Here is a 26,462-nt window from a genome sequence, read left to right as displayed (position 1 = left end):
ATATGTAAAAATATAAAAACTTCTTAATTTTATAACTTTATTTTTATAATACCCAAACTATAAGGCTGAATATATTTTTTTCTTCAAAATGTTCTTATATAATTTTCATCCAAATCACATGTAACAAAATATTTTAAAAAAAAAATTATGGTTTTGATTGAAATTTCTACCATTTTGTTTTGGAGAAATTTCACATCAAGTGGCATTTGAAAAAATAATTATAAATCAATAATTTTTTTTTATAAATATTAATAAATAAATTTATGAACTTTTTGATTGAATTTGAATTTGCGTCCCTTTATAACTATTAATAATTAAAGTGGGAAGAGCTTAGCACAGCAATGACGAACTACACCAAACACACTTCAGCAATTACGTCAGCCAATTTCCATGCACTCACACTTCTTCTATATAAATAAATGGACACCCCAATACACTTACTTGATACCCATTCTCTCTCTCTCTCTCTCTCTCTCTCTCTCTCTCTCTCTGTGGAAACTCTGGTCAACAATACAAAGTAGAAATTTGGTGGTAAATTAATGGCGAAATCAGCAGAGGAAGTACACCCAGTGAAGTCATTTGGATGGGCTGCCAGAGACCACTCTGGCATTCTTTCTCCCTTCACATTTTCAAGAAGGTACTTTCATTGTTGTCTCTCTTTCTTACTTTCTTTCTTTTTTCTTTTTTTTTTACTTTATATATAAGTCAGGCAATTTGTAAGCAACAAAAAATAATCGGGTTCGTTCGTTATTTGGTGCTTATTGATAATCTATGATGATAATGAGTGAAGTTGGATCTATCTATACATATATAATGTAATTGTGGGTTATGATATGATGGTGTTTGCAGGGCAACAGGGGCTGAAGATGTGAGGTTCAAGGTATTGTATTGTGGTATCTGTCACACTGACCTTCACCGAATTAAAAATGACTGGGGTGGCTCTAATTATCCCCTCCTCCCAGGGTATGCACCTCTCTCACTCTCTCTCTCTCTCCAACTAATATAGAGAAATATTGGTGGAGCTGGTTCTGTAATTTTCTAGTTTGAAGTCTTTGTTTGTCTCTGTTTCTAAGATGAAAACACAACCCACTGGGTAACTTAAATTGGCCATGAAATTGCTTTTGCAAATCAAAGTGTGCTCAAATTTAACAACCCAACAATGGCAGTTCTACATTTACTATTATTGGTTCCTCTAGTTAATCTGGATGTACAGATATGAGGAAATTTTGATTCTTTCATTGATTACTTCTGATATTTCAATTCTCAACTCCATTCAGGCATGAGGTTGTGGGTGTCGTGACTGAGGTTGGGAGCAAGGTTCAGAAGTTCAAAATTGGGGACAAAGTTGGGGTGGGGTGCCTGGTTGGAGCATGTCACTCGTGCGACAACTGTGCCAACGATCTTGAAAATTACTGTCCCAAAAGGGTGCCTACCTACAATGGCACCTACCATGACGGAACAACCACATATGGAGGTTACTCTGATCACATGGTCACTAATGAGCATTTCGTGGTCCGCATTCCTGAAAACATACCTCTTGATGCTGCTGCTCCTCTCCTCTGCGCTGGGATCACAACTTATAGTCCCTTGAAATATTTTGAACTTGGCAAGCCTGGTATGCATGTGGGGGTGGTGGGTTTAGGTGGCCTTGGCCATGTGGGTGTGAAGTTCGCAAAGGCTTTGGGTGCTAAGGTGACTGTGATTAGTACATCCCCTAACAAGAAGAAAGAAGCCATTGAACATCTTGGTGCTGATTCATTTTTGGTCAGTCGAGATCCTGATCAGATGCAGGTAACAAATTTTCTTGTTTATGCTGTTATGCACTTACAATTTTTGTTTTTATGTTCTTATGTTGGCATGTTGAATGTGCATAGGCGGCCATGGGCACAATGGATGGTATCCTTGATACAGTATCCGCAGTTCACCCTCTCATGCCGTTGCTTGGTCTGCTGAAGTCTCATGGAAAGCTCATCATGCTTGGCGCACCAAACAAGCCCCTGGATCTGCCTGCCTTTCCTCTGCTTATGGGTAAATATTTGACACTACTAATTTGTTATATGAATTCAAAGCGGGTTATAAAACCAACATTGCCTGGTGGAAACCATTTCTAAATTTGAATGTGGAATGACAGGGAGGAAGTTGGTGGCTGGAAGTGCCATTGGAGGGTTGAAGGAGACACAAGAAATGATTGATTTTGCAGCGAAACACAACATAACAGCAGATATTGAGGTCATTTCGATGGACTATGTGAACACTGCAATGGAACGTCTAGAAAAAGTTGATGTCAAATACCGGTTTGTCATTGACGTTGCCAACACTTTGAAAGCTGCCTAGTTTGCCAATGTAGCTCTTGAACGTTGGTTTCTTTTGATACTGTCATTGATATGTAGTTTGCCAATGCCAATGTAGCTCCCGAACATTGGTTTTTTTTGATACTGTCATTAATACTGTCAAAGAAAAAAGAGTTAAGGTACTTGTATCATCTATCTTCTATCGCTGGTGTCACAGCATATAACATTCGGCATTGTGTAATATCTCAATTTGAATACATAAATAAAAGTTTGGATGGTAACTGTTTACAACCTTGGAAACGATGAATCAATTTAATCTCTTATTCATGGTTTGATGATTGATCGGTCATTTTTCAATCAAAAATGAAGAACTAAACAAAATATTAATTCAATAAAACAATAGATTGTCCAAGTATTATCTCACGAGAACTTTGGGTTGAGTTGTATCAATTCGATTGGTAATTTTTAATTTAATTTGAAGAAGAGATGATGATTGATTTCTACTAATGAGAATTTAAATTAAAACTAAAGTAATTGCACAAATAAAGAGAGTTGTCTGAATAGAAAGAGAGACTTAGAATTTTGAATCTACTACTGATCTCATATCATGTAATTAAAATATCTAATTATAGTAAATCAATGGCTCAGATAATAATGATATATCGTGACCACAAGCCCAAGAGGATGAGTATATTCAAAACACTGGTACGAATCATCTTTGGTCGACATGAATTGTTTGCACTAAACTTGGGTTGCGGCATGACTTGTCTCTCCTAAGGATGACTCATCTCCCAATTGGTATATACAAGAAAGTAAAATAGTTATATGATCATGCAATCTCAATCACAAAAATCGAATACATAAATTGGATAAAAGATCTAAAGACAATCATACAACGATTATCTAATTCCAAAGAAAAACTAGAATTAAAGTACAAAATTACATGATACTTTATTAGAGTTTCATCTCAATTCTAAGAAAAAAATTTAGCCGCTTATAGAGAGGTTGAACACTTCAAAGGTTGAAAAGAACGCCATGGATTGATAATTATTCTTCTCTTCTAGATTCTAGCCGTCTTCTCTAGGGTTTCAGACGCCAAAACAATTACCCAAAACTTCCTTTTATCACCTCTAGTCAATTCTGAGTCAAAAATGCATGTACACAAAACGAGACAAATCCATGCATGCCATTTAAATGTTCCGCTCAAGCAAATCAACTAAGAGGCAAAACTTATTCAAGGAAATCTGCTGATGCAGATTGTGTATTCTGCTCGAACAGAACTACTCAGTCACGGATTTGCACTCTTTTTTTTTCTCTTGTTACGATCTTTTTCTTTCCAGAACGATATTAACCTGAAAAGGAGAAAAATACTTTATTGTATCAAATATCATACGCTACTAAAAGACTAATAAATATAAGCTAGCACCACTACAAAAATAGATAAAGATCACACTTTTTTTTGCAATTTATGTTATTTAATCACACTTTTTAAGTTCTTTTAAATGTGATTAATAACATTTAGATCACATCTTTTAAATGTGATTAAATATTAATAAAACATGTGATAATAAGCATTTAGATCACACCTTTTAAGTGTGATTAATAATATTTAGATCACATCTTTTAAGTGTGATTAATATCTAATAAAACATGTGATTAATAATAAGATAAGATCACACATTATATGTATTTCTCATCACAGTTAATGTGTGTGATAAAAAAAAAATTCGACATATTTGAAAAATAATCAATATTATTTTTGTACGCATATTTCAAGAATGTAATACACATTATATACTATACTTTGAATCACAACCACATATAAAATGGAATAATGTCATATATTTCATAAATGAAAGTTAAATATGTTCAAAAGTATATACAAAGGAATTAAATAAAAAGTTTTAAACTGTGCTTACATATATTAAAAAATGAAAAAACTAAAAAAACAAAATTCTAGAATTCTTTGACCATATTTTGCATCACTCCAAGAAATTTTTGACCTGAAAACGGAAAACACAAATTAATTCAAAAATCACTAGAAGCATATGAATAAACTAACTATTTGTAGAGATTGTTTCAGTCTTACAAAAGATAATTACTTATTTCTTTATTCTGCAATCTGGTTTAATAGAAAGGAAATAAAAGCACAACAGAAAAAAGGGGATGGATTAAGAAAACAATCTTTGAAGATGAAAACACAAGCAGAGAAAATTCACATTACCCAACTCAGTGAGGCAAAACAAAATCAATAAAACCCCACTTTTAGATCCAAATCAGTAAAATACTATGAAGCACGGATACTCTGAAATAGCCCTCGTACGTGTATCGAATACGTATCGGATATGGATACGCGCCCGATACGGCGGGATACGTATCAGATACAGGAAATGAAGTATCCAATTTTTTTTATTTTTTTTTGAATTTCGGATATGTCTAGGATACACGAGGATACGGTCAAGATACGGTAAGGATACGGTATGGATACGGCGGGGCAAAAAAATAATTTAAAAAACTTAAAATGGGGTCAAATTATAAAATCTGAAAATGAGATGAAATAAAACACACAAAAAAGAAAAATAATAATCAATCAAACTCTCTCTTACCTAGGTCGAACAGCAGCCGCGAAAGAGGAGGAGAAGGAGTTCGTAGTCGTCTCGAACAGCAGCTCGCTGATCGTCGACCAGGTTCGCGAACAGGAGCTCTACGATCGTCGATCATCAGGTTCGTCCCTTTCTCTCTCCTTTTCGCTCCCTCTGTCTGTCTCACTCTATCTCACGAACTCTCTCTCTCTCCCTCTCCCTCTCGCTGTCGCTCGATCTGTCTGTCTGGTTGGAGATCTCGATTCGATCTTATCTCCCCCCCTCTTGGTCGATTTCGATTCGTTTCTATGTTTTGCATATGTATATATAATATATAATATATATATATATATATATATTATATGTATTCGGTTTTATCTGATAAAACAAATAAAAAAATTTTAAAAAAAATATTTGTTTTATCTGATAAAACAAATAAATAAATAAAATAAGATAAAAAAAACTTATTAATAAATAAATAAATAAACTTATTAAAAATAAACTTTGTCAACTTATAAAATTATAAATTTTGTAAATTTATTAATAATAAATCAAATAAGGTAAAAAAAACTTATTAATAAATAAATAAACTTATTAAAAATAAATTTTGTCAACTTATAAAATTATAAACTTTGTAAACTTATTAATAAATCAAATAAGGTAAAAAAAACTTATAAATAAATAAATAAATAAACTTATTGATAAATAAATGAACTTTGTATATTTTTTCCCCCTTAATTTGGGATTGAATTGCATTATGATTGTTATAGGTGATGCTATATTGTTGAAATTGTTGAAATTTAATTGAATTGATGAATTTTTTGTTATGGGTGATGCATTATGGTTGTTATGGGTAATGCTACATTAATGTTTTGTTTTAAGTTTTATTTTTATGTATGCTACATTACTAAAAATTGTTAAAGTTTTATTATTACATTACTAAAAATTGTTGAAGTTCTATTTTTGTGTATGCTATATTACTAAAAATTATGAAAAAAAATATTTTTTATGAACATATCCCCGCCGTATCCGTATTTTACTTTTTCGAATTTTGCCGTATCGCCGTATCCGTATCGTATCCTACCCGTATCCGTATCTGTATCCGTATCCGTACCCGTATCCGTATCCGTATCCGTGCTTCCTTGGTAAAATATAAGCGAAATGGCAATGGAATGAGCTTCAATTTCACTATGGCAGAGACCAACAAAGAGCAAATTTTTAGTTTTTAATTTTAAAAAATGAAGTATTAAAACCAAATCATGAGAAATTATCAAAAGAGAAAAAGCATACATGAACAAACCCAAAAAAGATAAGAATTGAGAAAATGAACACCTAAATTAATTATTTTAGTGCATAAAAGAAAACACACATAAATCTCTTCATTATCAGCATATACACACAGATCCACATAAATCTCCGTGTATACATATGTTGAAAAATGAATTTGCAAATAAATAACATGAAGTGAACAAAAATCAAACAAATCACATATCAAGTTCAAATCGTAGCCATATAACTTGAAAATTTGCAGATAAAAGTACGGATTGAAGCAAAGAAGTATAAAGATGGCATATGGGTTGTGTATTGAACTGAAAATTGAAAGAAATCACACCTGAAATGGATTTATCAGAGAGGTGAAGACAACCCAGATTCAGAATCAGTGCAAGAACACAAAAACAACTAACGGAAGCAATTGAAATGGATGAATTGATCAATACTTTCAACTATCTCTGGCTTATCAGACTATGCCTGTCACGACCCAAACCCGGCCCTATGGGTTTAGCACCGTAACCGGCCAGTAATCTGAGATTACCGAAGGCCTGCAGAACAGTAATACAGTAAAACAGAGTACAGGGCCTGGCGGAAGCCAATACAGTAATTAAACAATGTCCAATGAGCTGTGACAGTCTGTATGCCAAAAAGATTTTTCATGCATTCATACATAAACAGTACAGAACAGTATGCACAATATTTACAGTATGCACAATATTTACATTCATTCAAACTAGGGACTCAACCCTAGATAGCGGTACAGTGAACAGTCAGTCTATACAAAACAGTGAAACAGTACGGAAGGGGGAATTCTTAAAACGCCCCTAAGCCTTAGCAGATAGGCTCGGAACCTCGCAGTGAGGCACGAAGGCTGGCTTGACAAAACTGGAGTTACCCTGACGCTCCTAGCTCCGATCTGGTGCCTGTACACCTACATATATATATGAGCAGTGAGCTAAAGCCCAGTGAATAACATAATGCGTAAAGGGGTTTAGAATGAATGTCCTTACAGTAATGAAAACAGTTCAATTCAATCAGTATTCCAGTTGTTCAGTACAGTAAACAGTCATATGTGGTACATCCATTAGCATAACAGTAACAGTAGGTCTTAAAAGACCGAACAGTAATGATGGCCATCAGTCAGTAAACAGTAGTGGCTCCACGAGGGAACCGACAGAGATCTCTGTAACAGTAACAGTACAGTAAACCGTAGGTACTAAGGATGCCACAGTATAGTTCAGAAATAAAGGACATACATTCATTCAGTAATACCAGTTCAGTAAACAGTTCAGTTCAGTATTCAAAAGATAATCAGTTGAACCTATCTTTACACAATTGTTACTCACAGAGTTCGGGCTACAGTATGCTAGAGCGTGTCTCCCCAGTCGCCAACCCTACACAGTTCACAGGTTGAACATACTAAGCTACACAGTTGGGAAATATAATAACTTAATCCCTAATGCCTCGGTGTGTTCTACGTCTATATCCTCAACAAGATGTCTTAAACTAGGCCTAAGAATGCCTAGAATGGGATGAGGATGCAAAGATGTACACTTAAAAGCATTTTCAGAAAAACAGAGTCCCGCTCGAGCTCAGGTTTACTCGCTCGAGCGGACATGCAACAAAGGTACATGCTCGAGCGTAAACTTTCCCGCTCGAGCGTACTGTGAAAGTACTGGACGGGTGAAATCACCGCTCGACGCCCGCTCGAGCTTGAGACAAGACTTCGCTCGAGCGCCCAATCCTCCGCTCGAGCGGACTGTAAAACAGTGCAAGATGCTGGAAGCTCGATTTTCCCGCTCGAGCGGCACTACCCCCGCTCGAGCGGACAACTGAAATCTGGAAATCCCAGATTCGATCTCCAGGTCTAAAACCAAGCTCAAAAGCATCAAAACCAATCCTCTTGGGCCCATTTTCTGGAAAACACTTAAAAACACATAGGATATCATGTTTCAAAGCTCAATTTTTAAGAAATCAAAGCCCAAGGGTGTTTAATTCAAACCCAATTTCAAATCATTTTCAAGAACAATCTTCAAACATGACATGCATGATCTTAAGTCGTTTTCAAAGCTTTAATGCTGTTTCAAAAGAGCTCAAACCTTCAAAGATAAGATGAACTCATGGAGTATGACCAAAAGATGGGCATGCATGTGAGGTATGGTGAACTACCACCTCAAAACTTCAATATATGTACATGCATGCAACACTTAAGTTTCAATTGATGCTCTCAGGAGCCAATTATTTTTCAAAACATGGTGAAATCATGGACTGAAACATGATTATGAACATGCATGTAACCTTTTGCCATGAAAACAACTCAAACATCTACAATACAAACATGCATGCAAAGATTGAGCTTCAATTCACCATTAATGGACCAATTCATGACTTAGCTCTACAACTAGACATGAACCATACAAGAACCAGTTCAAACACAAGAATGAGAAGATAAAATCCTTACCTAGAGCTTGTATTCAAGGTTTAGGAGTCCAATTAGGCAAATCTCCTATGATCTCTTCAAGTCTTTCAAGCCAATTCTCTAGAACAATTCTCTCTCTCTCTCTAACTCTCCTCTTGGGTCGGTTGAGTGCAAGAATGGGAGAAGAAAAGTTTGTTTTGATCAAGCACGTGGGGTGTAATAAGGCTCAAGAGGTGTGAAGTGGTGGCCACTAAGTGGCGAAACGGTAAATAAGTCAACTCTGCAATTAACTCATTATTTAATCTAATTTAATCATACCTAATCAAATTTCAGATAATTATACCATAAAATTACATTAATTATGTGGATCATAAAACATCAATCAATTCCTAATTCGGCCGCCGATATGGCCTTCAATTAGCAGTTTAAACATATAAGCATGAACAGATAATCATACGGTCAAACAGATAAAATGCAATTTAACTAACATATACTCAATCAATTCGGTTTCCAATTTCAATCAGTCAGTTCAGTACTTTAATCAGTCCAATTATCAGTCATAATCAATTCAGTTTAACGGTAATCGGTAATCAATCATTCAGTAATCGGTAAACAGTATGAGGGTTGTTACAGTCTCCCCTCCTTATAAAGAGTTTAGTCCTCTAAACTCGAGTTACCTTCATTCTGGAAGAAAACAGGATTCAGTGGAAACAGTTCAGGATATCTTTTGGCCATGTCATCTTCCCTTTCCCAAGTGGCATACATGCCACCATGGTTTTGCCAGTCAACTTTTACCAGCGAGATCTCTTTGTTCCTCAGTTTCTTGATTCGTCTGTTTACAATCTGTATAGGCCGTTCCTCGTAAGTGTAGTCATCTCTCAACACTACGTGGGTAGGCTCTATTACATGGAAGGGATCCCGGAGATAATCTCTTAACATAGAAATGTGGAAAACATTATGCATGTGTTCCATTTCAGGAGGAAGCGCAACTTGATACGCCACCGGATTGATTTTCTCAATAATCTCATACGGTCCGACATATCTCGGCGCTAACTTGCCTTTGACTCCAAAACGAGTCTGGCCTTTCATCGGTGTCACTTTCACAAAAACGTGATCACCCACTTCATATTCTCTGTCCCGTCTTCTGACGTCTGCATAACTTTTCTGTCTACTCTGTGCAGTTTTCAGTCTTTGCTGTATCAGTTTCACTTTCTCAGTTGTTTCATAAATAATCTCGGGCCCAAGCAAAGGCCCATCTCCAACTTCTGCCCAGCAAATTGGAGATCTACATTTCCTGCCATACAATGCCTCGAAAGGCGCCATACCAATACTCGAATGGTAACTGTTGTTGTAGGCGAATTCAACTAATGGCAGATGACTTTCCCAATCTCCCTGAAAATCAAGGACACACATTCTCAGTAAATCCTCCAGAGTTTGGATAGTCCTTTCTGATTGTCCATCTGTCTGAGGATGATAGGCACTACTCAGCCTCAGTTCGGTACCCAGTGCAGTCTGTAGGCTTTGCCAAAACCTCGATGTAAACTTCGAATCCCTGTCAGAAACAATAGACACAGGCACTCCATGCAGTCTTACAATCTCATCAATATAGATAACAGCCAATTTGTCCGCATTATAAATCGTCTTGACAGGTAAGAAGTGAGCAGATTTGGTTAGTCTATCAACAATAACCCAAATTGAATCCATACCTTTTCTGGAGCGAGGCAATCCGACGATAAAATCCATCGTGATATGCTCTCATTTCCACTCTGGTATGGGTAGGGGTTGCAATAGTCCGGCAGGTCGTTGGTGTTCAGCTTTGACCTGTTGGCAATGAAGACATTTGGACACAAAGTCGGCAATTTCTTTCTTCATTCCCGGCCACCAGAAATTCTGTTTCAGATCTTGGTACATTTTCGTGTTCCCCGGATGGATAGACAATTTCGAATTGTGGCCTTCTTGCAGAACTCTTCTTTTCAGTTCAGTATCATTTGGTACACACAGTCTTTCTTGAAATTTCAGTACATTATTCTCAAATTTGAATCCCGGTCTCGGTTTAGATTCTCTTTCTTCGATGATCTTCTTCAAGAAGTCATCCAGTTGCTGTTTTTCTTTAATCTCTTCAATCAGTGCCGGTTGAGCAGAAATAGCAGCTAAGGTTCCACCTTGTTCTCTCAAAACAATTTCAATTTCAGATTTTTCAAGGTCACAAAGCAACTCTTTCTGTCCTGTGAGCAAACATGCTAAGTTCCCAATCGATTTCCGGCTCAATGCATCGGCAACGGTATTGGCCTTTCCCGGATGGTACAATATCTGTAGGTCATAATCCTTGATCAGTTCTAGCCATCTCCGCTGTCTCATGTTCAGTTCTTTCTGTGTGAAGAAATATTTCAAACTCTTGTGGTCGGTGTATACTTCACATGTCACCCCGTACAGGTAGTGACGCCAGATTTTCAGTGCAAACACCACTGCAGCAAGTTCCAGGTCATGGGTCGGGTAGTTCTTTTCATGTGGTCTCAACTGTCGGGAAGCATAAGCAATAACTTTCCCATTCTGCATTAAAACACATCCCAAACCCTTATGAGAAGCATCACTAAATACAGTATAACCATCCGTACCTGAAGGTAAGGTCAAAACTGGTGCAGTCACAAGTCGAGTTTTCAACTCTTGGAATGCTGATTCCCTTTGGTCAGTCCAGTCAAATGATGTCCCCTTCTGAGTTAACTGAGTCAATGGTAGGGCAATCTTGGAGAAATCTTTGACAAATCTTCTGTAATATCCAGCCAATCCCAAAAAGCTTCGAACTTCAGTCACATTTGTTGGTCTAGGCCAGTTCACTACAGCTTCAATTTTCTGCGGATCAACAGAAATTCCATCTTTGCTAACAACATGCCCCAAAAACATAACATGATCAAGCCAAAATTCACATTTAGACAGTTTAGCATATAGTTTCTGTTCTCTTAAGGTTTGTAGGGCAAGTCTCAGATGTTGTTCGTGTTCTTCTATACTTTTGGAGTAAATCAATATGTCATCAATAAATACAACAATAAAGTCATCAAGGTATGGTTTGAAAATTCTGTTCATGAGGTCCATAAATGCAGCTGGTGCATTCGTGACTCCGAATGGCATAACTAAAAATTCGTAATGTCCATACCTCGTTCTAAAAGCAGTTTTATCAATGTCTTCCGGTTTAACCTTCAGTTGATGATATCCGATCTAAGATCAATCTTAGAAAACACTTGTGCACCCTGTAACTGGTCAAAAAGGTCATCAATGCGCGGTAATGGGTATTTATTCTTTACAGTTACCTTATTCAGTTCACGGTAGTCAATGCACAGTCTCAGTGAGCCATCTTTCTTCTTTACAAACAAAACCGGTGCACCCCAGGGTGAAGTACTGGGCCTGATAAACTTCTTATCCAGCAGTTCCTGCAGTTGCACTTTCAATTCTTTCAGTTCAGTTGGGGCCATTCTGTAAGGAGCTTTAGAAACCGGCTGTGTTCCGGGAATCACATCAACAGTAAATTCAATCTCCCTGTCGGTCAAATCCCCTGGAAGATTATCTGGAAAAACATCTGGGAATTCTCTGACTATAGGAATATAGTTCACATCAGTCTTAACACTATCATCAGTAGACACAGTCAATACAGAACACAGATACCCTTTACACCCCTTTCTAATCAGTTTAACAGCTTTCACAGATGAAATCAGATACGGGGGAGGTACTACTCCAACCCCATTAAACACAAATTCAGGTAGACCAGGTGGACGGAAAACTACTTGTTTCGTTACACAGTCTATAGTGGCATGATATTTTTGTAACCAATCCATCCCCAATATTACATCAAAATGATCAATGTTCAATGGCAGTAAATCAATAAACAGATGCACATCCCCAACAATAATTTCACATGCGGGGTACATATAAGCACATGTCATGGATCCCCCTACGGGTGATGATACGGCTAGCAGATAGTTCATAGGTTCTAAGGGTCTATTCAATTTCTGTGAGAAAGCATGCGATACATAAGAATGTGTAGACCCCGAATTAATCAATACATATGCATTTTGTGTACAAATAGAGAGAATACCTGACACAACGGTCTCGGTATTCTGCACATCTCCCGGTACTAGTGCGAACACTCGGCCTTGCCTCACAGGCTCTTTCCCGGTAGCTCTGGGGTTAGGCTTTGGTGCTACAGTTGATGCTGCTGCGCTTGGTGCAGCTTTACTACTGGCTTGTGGAGCAGAGGGGCAGTCTTTAACCATGTGGCCCACCTTGCCACACCTGTAGCAGGCTCCAGATATTCTGTAGCAAACCCCTTTGTGCTTCTTGCCACACTCAGAACAGGGTGGTATGAAACCACTTCCCTGGCTGGGGCTAGTTGTCGACCCCGTATTCTGTTTCTTGTTGGCTGGGTTGTGCTTGCCTTTCTTGAATTTGAAACCCTGCCTTTTACCATGCCATTCAGTTGTTGGCGTTTCAGATTGTTTCACTGCTGCAATGTTCGACTCGGCCATCAATGCCCGGTCGAGAACACCCACAAAAGTCGGTAGTTTCAAAACATTTATTCGATCCAGAATTGCAACATTAAGGCCACCTTCAAATTTCCTGGCCTTCTTATACTCAGTATCCACCATATGCGGTGCATAACGGGCAAGTTCAGTAAATTTTGTTTCATATTCGGCAACCGACGTGGTGCCCTGTTTCAGTTGCTCAAATTCAGTCACTTTCCTATCCCTGACACACTGTGGGAAGTACTTTTCAAAAAAGGACTCCTTGAACTGAGCCCAAGTCATAACAGCATTTGTATCACGAATCAACATCCACCACCTTCTAGCTTCTTCTTGAAGGGTGAAGGTAGCTAACAATACCTTGTTCGCTTCCGAGCACGGAAACACTTCAAATAATTTCTCTGTTTCCAGAACCCAAGCTTCAGCTTTTAACGGTTCAAGGCCTCCCTGAAAGGATGGCGGTTTCATTTTGCTGAACTTCTGGGTCAAAGCAATTATGTCCCCATCATTCACATTCGCATTAAGTTCCGGCTGTACCGGAGGAGGAGGAGGAGGCTGTTGGTTCTGTTGTTCAAGTCTAGCAGTTATCAGTTCTATCATTCTTTCCATTCTTTCCATTCTTGCCTCAGTAGATGAGGACTCAGGTTCATTTGCATTATCCATTTCACTATAAGCAGTTATAACAGTTTTAAACATAAGCGGTCATTTGTTTACCAGTTTAACACATTAGCAGATATTCAGTCATAACATAACCACACACTTTTCAAGTTCATGAAATGCCCTAATCACTTTTCTAGGACACCCTATAGCTCATTGGGACACGTGTGTGCGGTATAACTCGTGGTTAAGTATCGCTCTGATACCACTCTGTCACGACCCAAACCCGGCCCTATGGGTTTAGCACCGTAACCGGCCAGTAATCTGAGATTACCGAAGGCCTGCAGAACAGTAATACAGTAAGACAGAGTACAGGGCCTGGCGGAAGCCAATACAGTAATTAAACAATGTCCAATGAGCTGTGACAGTCTGTATGCCAAAAAGATTTTTCATGCATTCATACATAAACAGTACAGAACAGTATGCACAATATTTACAGTATGCACAATATTTACATTCATTCAAACTAGGGACTCAACCCTAGATAGCGGTACAGTGAACAGTCAGTCTATACAAAACAGTGAAACAGTACGGAAGGGGGAATTCTTAAAACGCCCCTAAGCCTTAGCAGATAGGCTCGGAACCTCGCAGTGAGGCACGAAGGCTGGCTTGACAAAACTGGAGTTACCCTGACGCTCCTAGCTCCGATCTGGTGCCTGTACACCTACATATATATATGAGCAGTGAGCTAAAGCCCAGTGAATAACATAATGCGTAAAGGGGTTTAGAATGAATGTCCTTACAGTAATGAAAACAGTTCAATTCAATCAGTATTCCAGTTGTTCAGTACAGTAAACAGTCATATGTGGTACATCCATTAGCATAACAGTAACAGTAGGTCTTAAAAGACCGAACAGTAATGATGGCCATCAGTCAGTAAACAGTAGTGGCTCCACGAGGGAACCGACAGAGATCTCTGTAACAGTAACAGTACAGTAAACCGTAGGTACTAAGGATGCCACAGTATAGTTCAGAAATAAAGGACATACATTCATTCAGTAATACCAGTTCAGTAAACAGTTCAGTTCAGTATTCAAAAGATAATCAGTTGAACCTATCTTTACACAATTGTTACTCACAGAGTTCGGGCTACAGTATGCTAGAGCGTGTCTCCCCAGTCGCCAACCCTACACAGTTCACAGGTTGAACACACTAAGCTACACAGTTGGGAAATATAATAACTTAATCCCTAATGCCTCGGTGTGTTCTACGTCTATATCCTCAACAAGATGTCTTAAACTAGGCCTAAGAATGCCTAGAATGGGATGAGGATGCAAAGATGTACACTTAAAAGCATTTTCAGAAAAACAGAGTCCCGCTCGAGCTCAGGTTTACTCGCTCGAGCGGACATGCAACAAAGGTACATGCTCGAGCGTAAACTTTCCCGCTCGAGCGTACTGTGAAAGTACTGGACGGGTGAAATCACCGCTCGACGCCCGCTCGAGCTTGAGACAAGACTTCGCTCGAGCGCCCAATCCTCCGCTCGAGCGGACTGTAAAACAGTGCAAGATGCTGGAAGCTCGATTTTCCCGCTCGAGCGGCACTACCCCCGCTCGAGCGGACAACTGAAATCTGGAAATCCCAGATTCGATCTCCAGGTCTAAAACCAAGCTCAAAAGCATCAAAACCAATCCTCTTGGGCCCATTTTCTGGAAAACACTTAAAAACACATAGGATATCATGTTTCAAAGCTCAATTTTTAAGAAATCAAAGCCCAAGGGTGTTTAATTCAAACCCAATTTCAAATCATTTTCAAGAACAATCTTCAAACATGACATGCATGATCTTAAGTCGTTTTCAAAGCTTTAATGCTGTTTCAAAAGAGCTCAAACCTTCAAAGATAAGATGAACTCATGGAGTATGACCAAAAGATGGGCATGCATGTGAGGTATGGTGAACTACCACCTCAAAACTTCAATATATGTACATGCATGCAACACTTAAGTTTCAATTGATGCTCTCAGGAGCCAATTATTTTTCAAAACATGGTGAAATCATGGACTGAAACATGATTATGAACATGCATGTAACCTTTTGCCATGAAAACAACTCAAACATCTACAATACAAACATGCATGCAAAGATTGAGCTTCAATTCACCATTAATGGACCAATTCATGACTTAGCTCTACAACTAGACATGAACCATACAAGAACCAATTCAAACACAAGAATGAGAAGATAAAATCCTTACCTAGAGCTTGTATTCAAGGTTTAGGAGTCCAATTAGGCAAATCTCCTATGATCTCTTCAAGTCTTTCAAGCCAATTCTCTAGAACAATTCTCTCTCTCTCTCTAACTCTCCTCTTGGGTCGGTTGAGTGCAAGAATGGGAGAAGAAAAGTTTGTTTTGATCAAGCACGTGGGGTGTAATAAGGCTCAAGAGGTGTGAAGTGGTGGCCACTAAGTGGCGAAACGGTAAATAAGTCAACTCTGCAATTAACTCATTATTTAATCTAATTTAATCATACCTAATCAAATTTCAGATAATTATACCATAAAATTACATTAATTATGTGGATCATAAAACATCAATCAATTCCTAATTCGGCCGCCGATATGGCCTTCAATTAGCAGTTTAAACATATAAGCATGAACAGATAATCATACGGTCAAACAGATAAAATGCAATTTAACTAACATATACTCAATCAATTCGGTTTCCAATTTCAATCAGTCAGTTCAGTACTTTAATCAGTCCAATTATCAGTCATAATCAATTCAGTTTAACGGTAATCGGTAATCAATCAGTCAGTAATCGGTAAACAATATGAGGGTTGTTACAATGCCATACCTTAATAACAATAAATTCCAAATGTTAAAGGAATTAGATTATAGAATAACTAGGAATTAGATTAAAGAAAAACAAAACTGAAAGAATTGAGTTAGCACTAGATGAAACAGACAGGGAATAAACAACAAATACAAAGAGAGGGCACTATAACTTGTGAGCATATAAGCATACACTTCAACTCACATAATTTCTATTTGCATTGTGCATAAACATTATGTACAATATTTCTAGTAAATTGTATGGCAGAACTAAAGAAAAACTAAGCTTAAGTCCATTACTTCCAGAATAAACCATTGAACTAGTAACAGCACAAAAGCAAAAGGAATGAAAGAAACCCATCAAAAGACTATAAAAATACTCTAAATTTATGTTCTTGAATACTGTTTATTTGCAGTCATTTTGTGGGTTTATGCAAAATTGGAGTACGTAGGGGTATAATATAATCACTATATGCTTCATAAAAAATTAATGTTTTTGATTGATGTCATATTTGGGCTTTGATATTCAAGTTTCAGAAGCTATCTTAAATTGAGTTATATACTGGTGCATAATTGCTGTATGTTTGCTGAGAAAACTGAGGAAAATGGAAAGAAAATGAATTTTCCATAAGGAATGGCATTTTATGGTATACAAATATAGTATGTTGCTCTAATTAATGTTCCTCTAGATTAATATACGGTAATTTTTTATCTAACCATCCCCACAATGCCCAAAGCATCAACCAATTGCCAACCACAAAGAATCACCAACCAGAAAAATCAAGTCAGAGTTACCTTCAATGATGAGATATATTCTAAACTCCATAACAACTCATTCATTTGATTACTTACTGTTTGTATAAGCTACATAATCTAATCAAACTAAATTTCGAAATATGACAGATATTTGTCTGTAACATTACCTGTTACGTCTTATCAGCCCACAATTGACACAAATATAGCCACACCTCTTTTTCGATATCTTCATGAAGCCTTCATGCCATACCAAAAAAATTAAACACTTCAAAATATTGAGCAACACAATTCATGAACTAGAAGGGAATATTAAACTAGACTAAAAAAAACTATCTTACTCGAAGGTATAATTCTCACTCTTTTCCTAATTCTCACTCTTCTCTTCAATCATTTAACCAACAGCACAGCACACACATGCTTCTTGGTTGATTACAACACAAGTAAACTTCAAAAAAACAAAAACACAACACACCAAACACGAATTCTTCTATAATTGTTGAGAAACCATTGTAAATTTCCAATTTCTTCTTTTCTTTCATTTATCTTCTTGGCCATCAAATGATTACGGAAAAACAAAACTTTAGCCAATATTAACAGTGAAAGTAACTGTTAATATAGTTAAGTTCTTCTTAACTTTTTTGTTTGAAAAAAAAAAAAAAAAAAAAAATTCGTGAGGCCAAGGGGTTGGTTGTATGGATGCGAGTAGCAGTAGTAGGGGTATTCTGTACTTTCCAAATCTCTTTCGATGCATGTCATCTACCTGTACCTTTAATTTCATGCTGTTAATGAAATTTTTCTTTGCTGATCAAAAAAAAAAACAGTGGAAGTAACTGGAAAAGCAAGACCCAACAATAATCACACAAAAAATAAAGTTCAACTAAAGTACCTTTATAGAAGTCCTATCATTATCTCTTTCTTAATAAAGGAGATTGTTTAAGTGCTAAACTCTGATTCCCTCCACTATCTTTTCATACAAGCTGAAAATGACAGAAGGAATAAAGTAGATAATCAATGAAGGAAGGAAATAATTGTGTTTTGATACTGACTAAGCATGCTTGGCAAAGAACACAACAAAATAAAAGCTTGATAATATTAAAGTTGGTGCAAGCTTTGATTTCTTTTGGAATTCCACTTTCGAAACCAGAATAAAAAGTAACATATATGCAAGAGCAATATTATTTTTCCAAGCAGATCATAATTACTAGTCCATGAAGTGCAGATAAGAGTGTAAAACAATGAAAAATCATATACCTAGCCTAAATGGGGGCATATAGACTATCAAGTATGGTTCCTTGGCCCATTAGCGCGCTCTGTGCACTAGTGATGAGCCGGAGCACTAATAGAATGAGTATGGAAAACTCCATACATGGCCCATTGCACTACCCGACTGAGCCAAGCTTGCTTGCTCGACCATAGCTTACTCCGTAGGGTCATAATCGACCATAGCTCACTTGTTAGGGCCATAGTCGACCACGGCTCTTCATACCTCATTCTCATAGGTATGCCGTGGAGAGACTAGAAGCAAATCAAAACATGTTATTTTTAGTACAAATCAATATCCCTAATTTTTATTCGAGTGAAAAATATCAAGGATAAGATAGGGGATATTTGTAAATGCGTGTTGTGCAGTACAGTGTGAGAGACAACCAGAGCCCCCAATTGAACCAAAATGTCTTTCTCCAATGTTTGTCTCTCAGATGTCTGTCTGTATTGTCATTTAATCAGAATAATCAAGTAAAATGCAATATGCAGAATGTTGAGGATCGGGGGCACACCAGGGAACTCAAACAAGCAATAACACACAAGTTTTAACGTGGTTCGGCAAGTCGCCTACGTCCACGGGCAGCGGATTCACTATATTGAACAAATGGTAAGAATTACACACTCTCTGTAATTCTCTCTCTCTTTGCTCTCAACTCACACCTCTCAGCTCCACATCTGATGATCATATCCTCACCCTCCCGTCTCTATTTATACACAAAGGAGTAGGTGGGAGAGCCTTCACTCTTGACTTTTGACATGGTTGGTGGCCACCAAGCTTGACTTGGTTGGTTGCCTTGGTAGGTTGCCTTCCATTGTTGACATGAGGATCACCCCTTTCACATGGGGTGACCTCCAGAATCTGTAGCCAATATTCAACAAATCTCCACCTTGGCGAGGATTCTTTTATCCAACATAGTGATCGATCAACACTGCCATGCACCCGAAGGTGCTTAGTTCCGAGAGATGTTGACCAAGTCCAAACAATGTTGGAACTTGATCCCAGAAACTACCTTTGTGAGCATATCGGCTGGATTATCTGCAGTACCAATCTTTTGAAGCAGAATATCCCCTTCATTCACTATTTCTCGGATGAAATGGAAACGGACATCAATGTGCTTAGTGCGGGCATGATGAACCTGGTTCTTTGCCAAACAAATGGCACTCTGACTGTCACAAAACACCTCAACGTGCTTCTGAACAATTCCCAAGTCTTCAATCAACCCATGTAGCCAAATAGCTTCCTTAAAGGCTTCCGTTACTGCCATGTACTCTGCCTCTGTAGTAGACAAAGCCACCGTTGACTGAAGCGTTGACCTCCAACTTACCGGCCCTTTAGCAAGCGTAAATAAATACCCTGTTGTTGACCGGCGTTTGTCTAAGTCACCAGCATAATCTGAGTCCACATATCCTTCCAAATTCTGCCCGAGTCGGTTATCTCTCTCGAACTTCAATCCCAGATTGACCGTGCCATGTATGTACCTTAGGATCCATTTCACTGCCTGCCAGTGATCTTTTCCTGGATCATGCATATACCTGCTTACCATACTCACAGCATGCGAGATGTCAGGCCGTGTACAAACCATAGCATACATTAATGCACCAACTGCATTTGCATATGGAACCTGTGCCATATGCTTCCGTTCTTCTTCTGTACGTGGAGACAACAAAGCACTAAGCCTGAAATGAGGGGCCAATGGTGTACTTACAGCTTTGGTTTTCCCATTGATGCCAAATCTGTCTAACACCTTTTTCAGATACTGGGTTTGTGTCAGACAAACCATGCCCTTCTTCCTGTCTCTCTTGATCTCCATGCCAAGAACTTTCTTTGCTTTTCCCAAATCCTTCATTTCAAACTCCCTTGCTAACTGTGCCTTGAGTTTGTCAATCTCCACCTTGCTCGTAGATGCTATCAGCATATCATCTACATATAAGAGCAAATAGATGAAGGAACTGTCGGGAAGCTTACGGAAATATACACAATGATCAAATTGACTTCTTGTGTATTCTGTCTCCATCATGAACCGATCAAATCGCTTGTACCACTGTCTCGGGGATTGCTTCAATCCGTACAGCGATTTGTTCAGCTTACAGGCCCAATTCTCTTTTCCAGCAATTTTGAAACCATCTGGCTGGGACATGTATATCTCCTCTTCAAGATCTCCATGTAAGAAGGCAGTTTTGACGTCGAGTTGGGCGAGCTCGAGATCAAACTGTGCAACCAAAGCTAACAAGATGCGAATAGACGTGTGCTTCACAACAGGTGAGAATACCTCATTGTAGTCTATTCCTTCCTTCTGAGCATAGCCTTTAGCTACCAATCTAGCTTTGAATCTGATGTTGTCTCTGCCTGGAATGCCTTCCTTCTTGGTGTAAACCCACTTACACCCAATTGCTTTCTTGCCTTTTGGAAGTTGCACCAACTCCCAAGTCTGGTTCTTGTGAAGTGACCCGATCTCTTCATCCATAGCCTCCTTCCATTTGACACTTTCTACATTATGCACGGCTTCTTTGAAAGTGCAAGGAATATTGTCTTCAATGATTGGAAGTGCATAGGCTACCATATCGGTCATCCAACTGGGTTTCTTAGTAACCCTTTTCCCTTTCCTGATTGCAATGGGTTCTGATTGTTGCGGAGCCTCTGGATCTTCATTTTCATCTGAACTCTCTTCAGAGCTATCCTCTGAGACTTCTTCAGGATGGTTGATTGGCTGACTAGTCTTTGTTGGAGTCTCAAACTCCACCTGCACTGACTTCTTCAATGCTTCCTCATTCTGTTGAGGATTTGATTGCTTCAGCATTGCAGACTCATCAAAGGTAACGTCTCTTCTGATGAGAACTTTCTTTGATTCAGGGCACCACAGTCTGTATCCCTTGACACCGTCACCGAAGCCCAAGAAGATGGCTTTCTTGGCTCTTGGATCCAACTTAGATTCTGTAACATGAAAATATGCTGGACATCCAAAGATACATAACTGGTCATAATCAGTAACTGGGACTCCTGACCATACCTCTATGGGAGTCTTCCCATCTAATGCTGCAGTAGGTAATCTGTTGACAAGATGACGAGCATAGTTCAATGCCTCGCCCCAAAATGCCTTGCTCAATCCAGACTGTGACAGCATACACCGGACTTTCTCCACCAAAGTGCGGTTCATGCGTTCTGCAACTCCATTCTGCTGCGGTGTTCCAGGAACTGTGAAATGTCTCACTATCCCTGCATTCTGGCAAACCTCAAAGAAGGGATCTGATGTATATTCTCCACCATTGTCAGATCTGAGCTTCTTGATCCGTCTGCCTGTCTGGGTCTCAATCATCTTCTTCCACGTAAGAAAGATGTCTAAGACTTCATCTTTGTGTTTCATTGTATAAATCCAAACTCTTCTAGAGAAATCATCAATGAACGACACAAAGTAGTGTTTACCTCCCAACGAAGCAGTCTTGGAAGGACCCCATACGTCGGTGTGGACGTAGTCTAGAATCCCTTTGGTACGGTGAATTGCAGTACCAAACTTGATTCTTGTTTGCTTGCCCAATACACAATGCTTGCAGAACTCAAGCTTCCCCGTCTTGGCGCCTTTCAACAGGCCTTGCTTTACCAACCCTTGTAAAGCCTTCTCACCGACATGCCCTAGGCGCATGTGCCAAAGTTTGGAAGTGTCTGATGCATCATCTTCTGAGCTGGTGGAGACAGCCACTCTCCCTATGACTGTAGAGCCATCTAGGAAATATAAATTTCCCTGTCGAGTACCCTTCATTGCAACCAATGCTCCTCGAACAACTTTAAGGACTCCACCTTCCATGGTTACTCTGCAACCTTTGGAGTCTAAAACTCCCACTGAGATGAGATTCTTGGTTAGATCTGGTACATACCGTACATCTTCAAGAATTCTGATTGTTCCATCATGGCTCTTCAGTTTAATTGTTCCAATCCCCTTTGTCTGGCAAGCTTGGTCGTTGCCCATCAGCACAACTCCTCCATCGAACTCTCGTAAGCTCGAGAACCACTGCTTGTTAGGACACATATGGAATGAACATCCGGAATCTATTATCCATTCATCTGACTGGCCATATGATGAAACTGTGAAGGCTCCTCCTTCATCATTATCTCCATCTCGTGCAATATTCACCTTCTCTTCTGTCTTGTCTTTATTTGGACAATCTTTTGCCCAATGTCCCTTCTCGCGACAAGCTGCACACTCGTCTTTTGCAAGACGTCTTTTGTCTGAAGGTTTCCCCCTGGATTTTGAGCGAGACTTTCCTCGCCTTATATTTCTTCTGTTATTTGTTCTGCCTCTGACTGTTAATGCCTCGGATGTTGAGTCCCTGTTTGCAGACTTATCTTTCCTTCTGAACTCATTGTTCACCAAGGCGTTTGCAACATCAATATACTTGATCTTCTCTTTACCGTACAGTAAAGTAGTAGTGAGATGATCATACGAGTCAGGCAAGGAATTTAACAATAACAGTGCTTTGTCTTCATCACCAACGTCATCATCCAAATTCTTCAAATCCGTAATAATTTTGTTGAAATTATTTAGGTGTTCGTTCATCGAAATACCTTTAATGTAGTCAAAACGAAACAACCTCTTCCTCAAGTAGAGCCGGTTCTCAATGCTCTTTGTCATGAACTTATCTTCCAGCGCCTTCCAAAGCTTCTTCGCAATATCATATTCTGTAAAGGCATACTTCTCCTCTTTTGCAAGGCAAAGTCGGATGGAACTGCAGGCCAGGAGATTCGCCCTCTCCCATTCTATCTCGTCCAGGTCATCTGGTTTGTCTCCCAGAGTGAAGTGCAGGTTCATTTGGACAAGCATATCCTTAACTTCGCATCTCCACATGCCGAAGTTGCTGCTTCCATCGAACTTCTCTACCTCGAACTTGGCATGGGACACCGGGGTCCAATGCCTAGAAGTGCTTGTACTGGCTGGATTACTTACGGACTCGGATGCTCTAGATTCTGCCATTTTTTAGAAACTTCAATTCAAAAAACTGACCGTACAGATGTGTCCGAAATACTCCAAATAGTTGGGAAGCACTATTGGATCGTCAAAAACGGACTCCGAATGGCTCCGATCTGGCAAAAACACTTTGGACGGGTCAGATCTGCAGAATCTGGTGCGCTGAGATGCACCGGATAAGTTCTCCCGTCAACGGCTGGTCAACGGCTCGGTCAACGGCGCAGGCGGCGCGGTCAACGGAGGATCGGCGGCCCGATCAACGGCTTGACGACTGGTCAACGCGGCTAGTCAGCGGCTCAGGTTGACTGGGCTGACACGTGGCTGACACGTGTCTGACACGTGGCCTGACTGTCGGACGCGTGGCGATGACGTGGCGGATGACGCGGCGCTGACGCGGCACTGACGTGGCGCCACGTGGCTCGTCTTCTACCTGGGAGACGCGCGTGTGGCGCGTGGGTGAGATTGGAGATCACGCGCCGGTGACTAAACGGCGCGTGGCGGCGCGTGGTGCGACTGGGGCTGACGCGCTTTGTGCAGAGAGCGCGTGAGGGCGCGTGTGAAGGGTTCTTGGCTCTGTTTTTGCTGTTCTGGACTCCTCTCGGGGAGTTCTTCCTCCTGGTATGGTCAAAAGTGGATTTTGAGCACTTCGAAATCTGGGCACTTTCGGGAAAAATTCGATTTTTCGCAACCCGAGCTCTGATACCAATTGTTGAGGATCGGGGGCACACCAGGGAACTCAAACAAGCAATAACACACAAGTTTTAACGTGGTTCGGCAAGTCGCCTACGTCCACGGGCGGCGGATTCACTATATTGAACAAATGGTAAGAATTACACACTCTCTGTAATTCTCTCTCTCTTTGCTCTCAACTCACACCTCTCAGCTCCACATCTGATGATCATATCCTCACCCTCCCGTCTCTATTTATACACAAAGGAGTAGGTGGGAGAGCCTTCACTCTTAACTTTTGACATGGTTGGTGGCCACCAAGCTTGACTTGGTTGGTTGCCTTGGTAGGTTGCCTTCCATTGTTGACATGAGGATCACCCCTTTCACATGGGGTGACCTCCAGAATCTGTAGCCAATATTCAACACAGAAGCCCTAGCTACTAGGCAATAGCACCCATTCCCAATTTATTATTTGAGATAGACAAATAAAGAAAGCCAAAGAGAGAATTGTGGAAGAATACGGACCGTAGAGAGAGAACACCAAGAATGCCTTTCTACGTTGCACAGTCACACTGGTCCTGAACAGTGACCTTGTGAAGTCATGTTAGTTGAGAAGTGAGTCGTGACTTAGACTTGAGTGAACTGATAGGGGCAAGGTTGGGTGGGTGACAATATAAGTATGTAACTCAACAAGAAAATTCCTTATCTGTCCAACTTCTAGTGAATCAAGATAACCATTTGTTCCGGTATAAATAGTCATTATCTGTTCTTCCACCGTAAGATGAGCTGATTAGGATTGCTGAGCAATTCACATAATTGTTGACCTCTTGTCAATTGATTCTGCATAGCTTTATTGAGATTGGAAGTAAATTGTGCAAAGGCTTCTAATTCAGTGAATTGTGTAAGTTCCAATTTTGCCAGCTATAACAATTTTTAAAAAAAATTACAAATTGAAGGAACCCTAATAAATCTGCGACTGTAGGGGGGAGAGAGCAAAAGTAAATTACTGTACAATTTAGCTCATAAATAAATTCTCCACAGTGATCCAATTTTTTTTCGAAACGTAATGCTTTTCATATGATTTTCTCTAATAATTTTGGAGTGTTCTGATATATATAAACAATTTCGATATGTGCTGGTCTCTACGCATCTTCGTCACAATAACCAAACAATTTAGAGAACTATGTTGGTACAGGTGGTACATTTCCATCTAATGTTCATGTTGCATGAAACCATAGTTTTAAGCAAATCAAGTTTGCAACAGGTTTGGGAACCAAACATTGTTTACAAAATAAAAAATAAAAAAGTAACACAATGTTGGCATACGAAACGAAAGTATCATTTTGCTCCTCAATTTTATCATTGAGTATCATGATTGGCCTTAGGAGTATGTAGTCAATTATAAAAAAGAAAGGGACAAGATAGTGATCTAGTCAGAGACTATTTTAATGGCATTTTGAAAGTACACAAAAAAGTAATTTGTATTTCTAAAGTGTTAACCAAACACAACCCAAATCTTTTGCTTTTTTGGACTAAAGAATATTAGTGCCCAGTCATGGCATCCTGTTCTGTAATCCAAGAAGAAAGTAGGGTGTCCTGTGATTTGTATACCAATTAATTGTCATCATGTCCACTAACACAATCTACAGTCCTTCCTTAAAATGAGTAATTAAAACATTTATCTTTAAAGAAAAACAAAAATTAATAAAAGAATATGACAATTGAAAAAACTAATGCATGTTTTGGTTGTTTTTGCAGTCATTTTACAAACATTATGAATGATTATTTTCCCTGAATAAAAAAAGAATTATAGAATTCTTCTATAATTGTTGAGAAACCATTGTAACCAATTTCTTCTTTTATTTCATTTATCTTCTTGGCCATCAAATGATTACGGAAAAACAAAACTTTAGCCAATATTTTTTGTTACAGGAAAATCCTCCCTCTCCCGCAGGTCCAAGGCAGCGCCCCCTTGAGGAGATCACCAGGGTGTCCTGTTGTCCGTTCCGAGTAAGAGACTATAACCTGGAAGCTTGTCCCGACCTCCCAAGGCAAGCTCCGCTTAAGTCAGGACTCGCACAGCGGGGGAGAATTAAACCCACACCAAGTAGCTGATAAGGCATCCTTGAGGTCAACCTCCTAACCAACTGTGCTACGCCCAGGAGATTAGCCCAGAGGAGAGTTGAACCCAGGACCTAGGGGCTTAAACCCCAGGCCCTTACCAGGTTGCCACTCACCCCTGGGTTACTTTAGCCAATATTAACAGTGGAAGTAATTGGAAAAGCAAGACCCAACAATAATCACACAAAAAAT

General features: G+C 39.2%; 1 protein-coding gene and 1 long non-coding RNA gene across 4 annotated transcripts; one reads left to right on the top strand and one right to left on the bottom strand.

Annotated features, from left to right (window-relative positions):
- Positions 1-435: 435 nt before the first annotated feature.
- On the top strand, positions 436-2,591 carry LOC114256206 (8-hydroxygeraniol dehydrogenase). The gene is made up of 5 exons (XM_028195811.2): positions 436-637; positions 850-963; positions 1,278-1,791; positions 1,875-2,028; positions 2,132-2,591. Exons 1-5 carry the CDS (start codon positions 540-542, stop codon positions 2,332-2,334), a joined length of 1,083 nt encoding a protein of 360 aa, XP_028051612.2. The 5' UTR covers positions 436-539; the 3' UTR covers positions 2,335-2,591.
- A 393-nt stretch (positions 2,592-2,984) lies between these two features.
- On the bottom strand, positions 2,985-25,116 carry LOC114256214 (uncharacterized). 3 transcript variants are annotated; one of them, XR_014339066.1, is made up of 5 exons: positions 24,675-25,116; positions 18,146-18,236; positions 17,427-17,496; positions 4,211-4,294; positions 2,985-3,643 (listed from the first exon to the last, which is right to left on the bottom strand). It is a non-coding gene; the product is annotated as an uncharacterized LOC114256214 (long non-coding RNA). The 3 variants fall into 3 exon arrangements; XR_014339067.1 differs by lacking the exon at positions 4,211-4,294 and having other exon boundaries at positions 3,092-3,643; positions 24,675-25,115; XR_014339065.1 differs by lacking the exons at positions 2,985-3,643; positions 4,211-4,294 and having other exon boundaries at positions 16,520-17,496; positions 24,675-25,106.
- Between the last annotated feature and the right edge of the window lie 1,346 nt (positions 25,117-26,462).

The sequence above is a fragment of the Camellia sinensis genome, chromosome 8 (assembly GCF_055761805.1).
Source record: "Camellia sinensis isolate YWXY chromosome 8, ASM5576180v1, whole genome shotgun sequence".
Lineage (NCBI taxonomy): Eukaryota > Viridiplantae > Streptophyta > Magnoliopsida > Ericales > Theaceae > Camellia > Camellia sinensis.
Note: the sequence above shows the minus strand (reverse complement) of the source record. Positions and strands in the feature narration are given on the sequence as shown.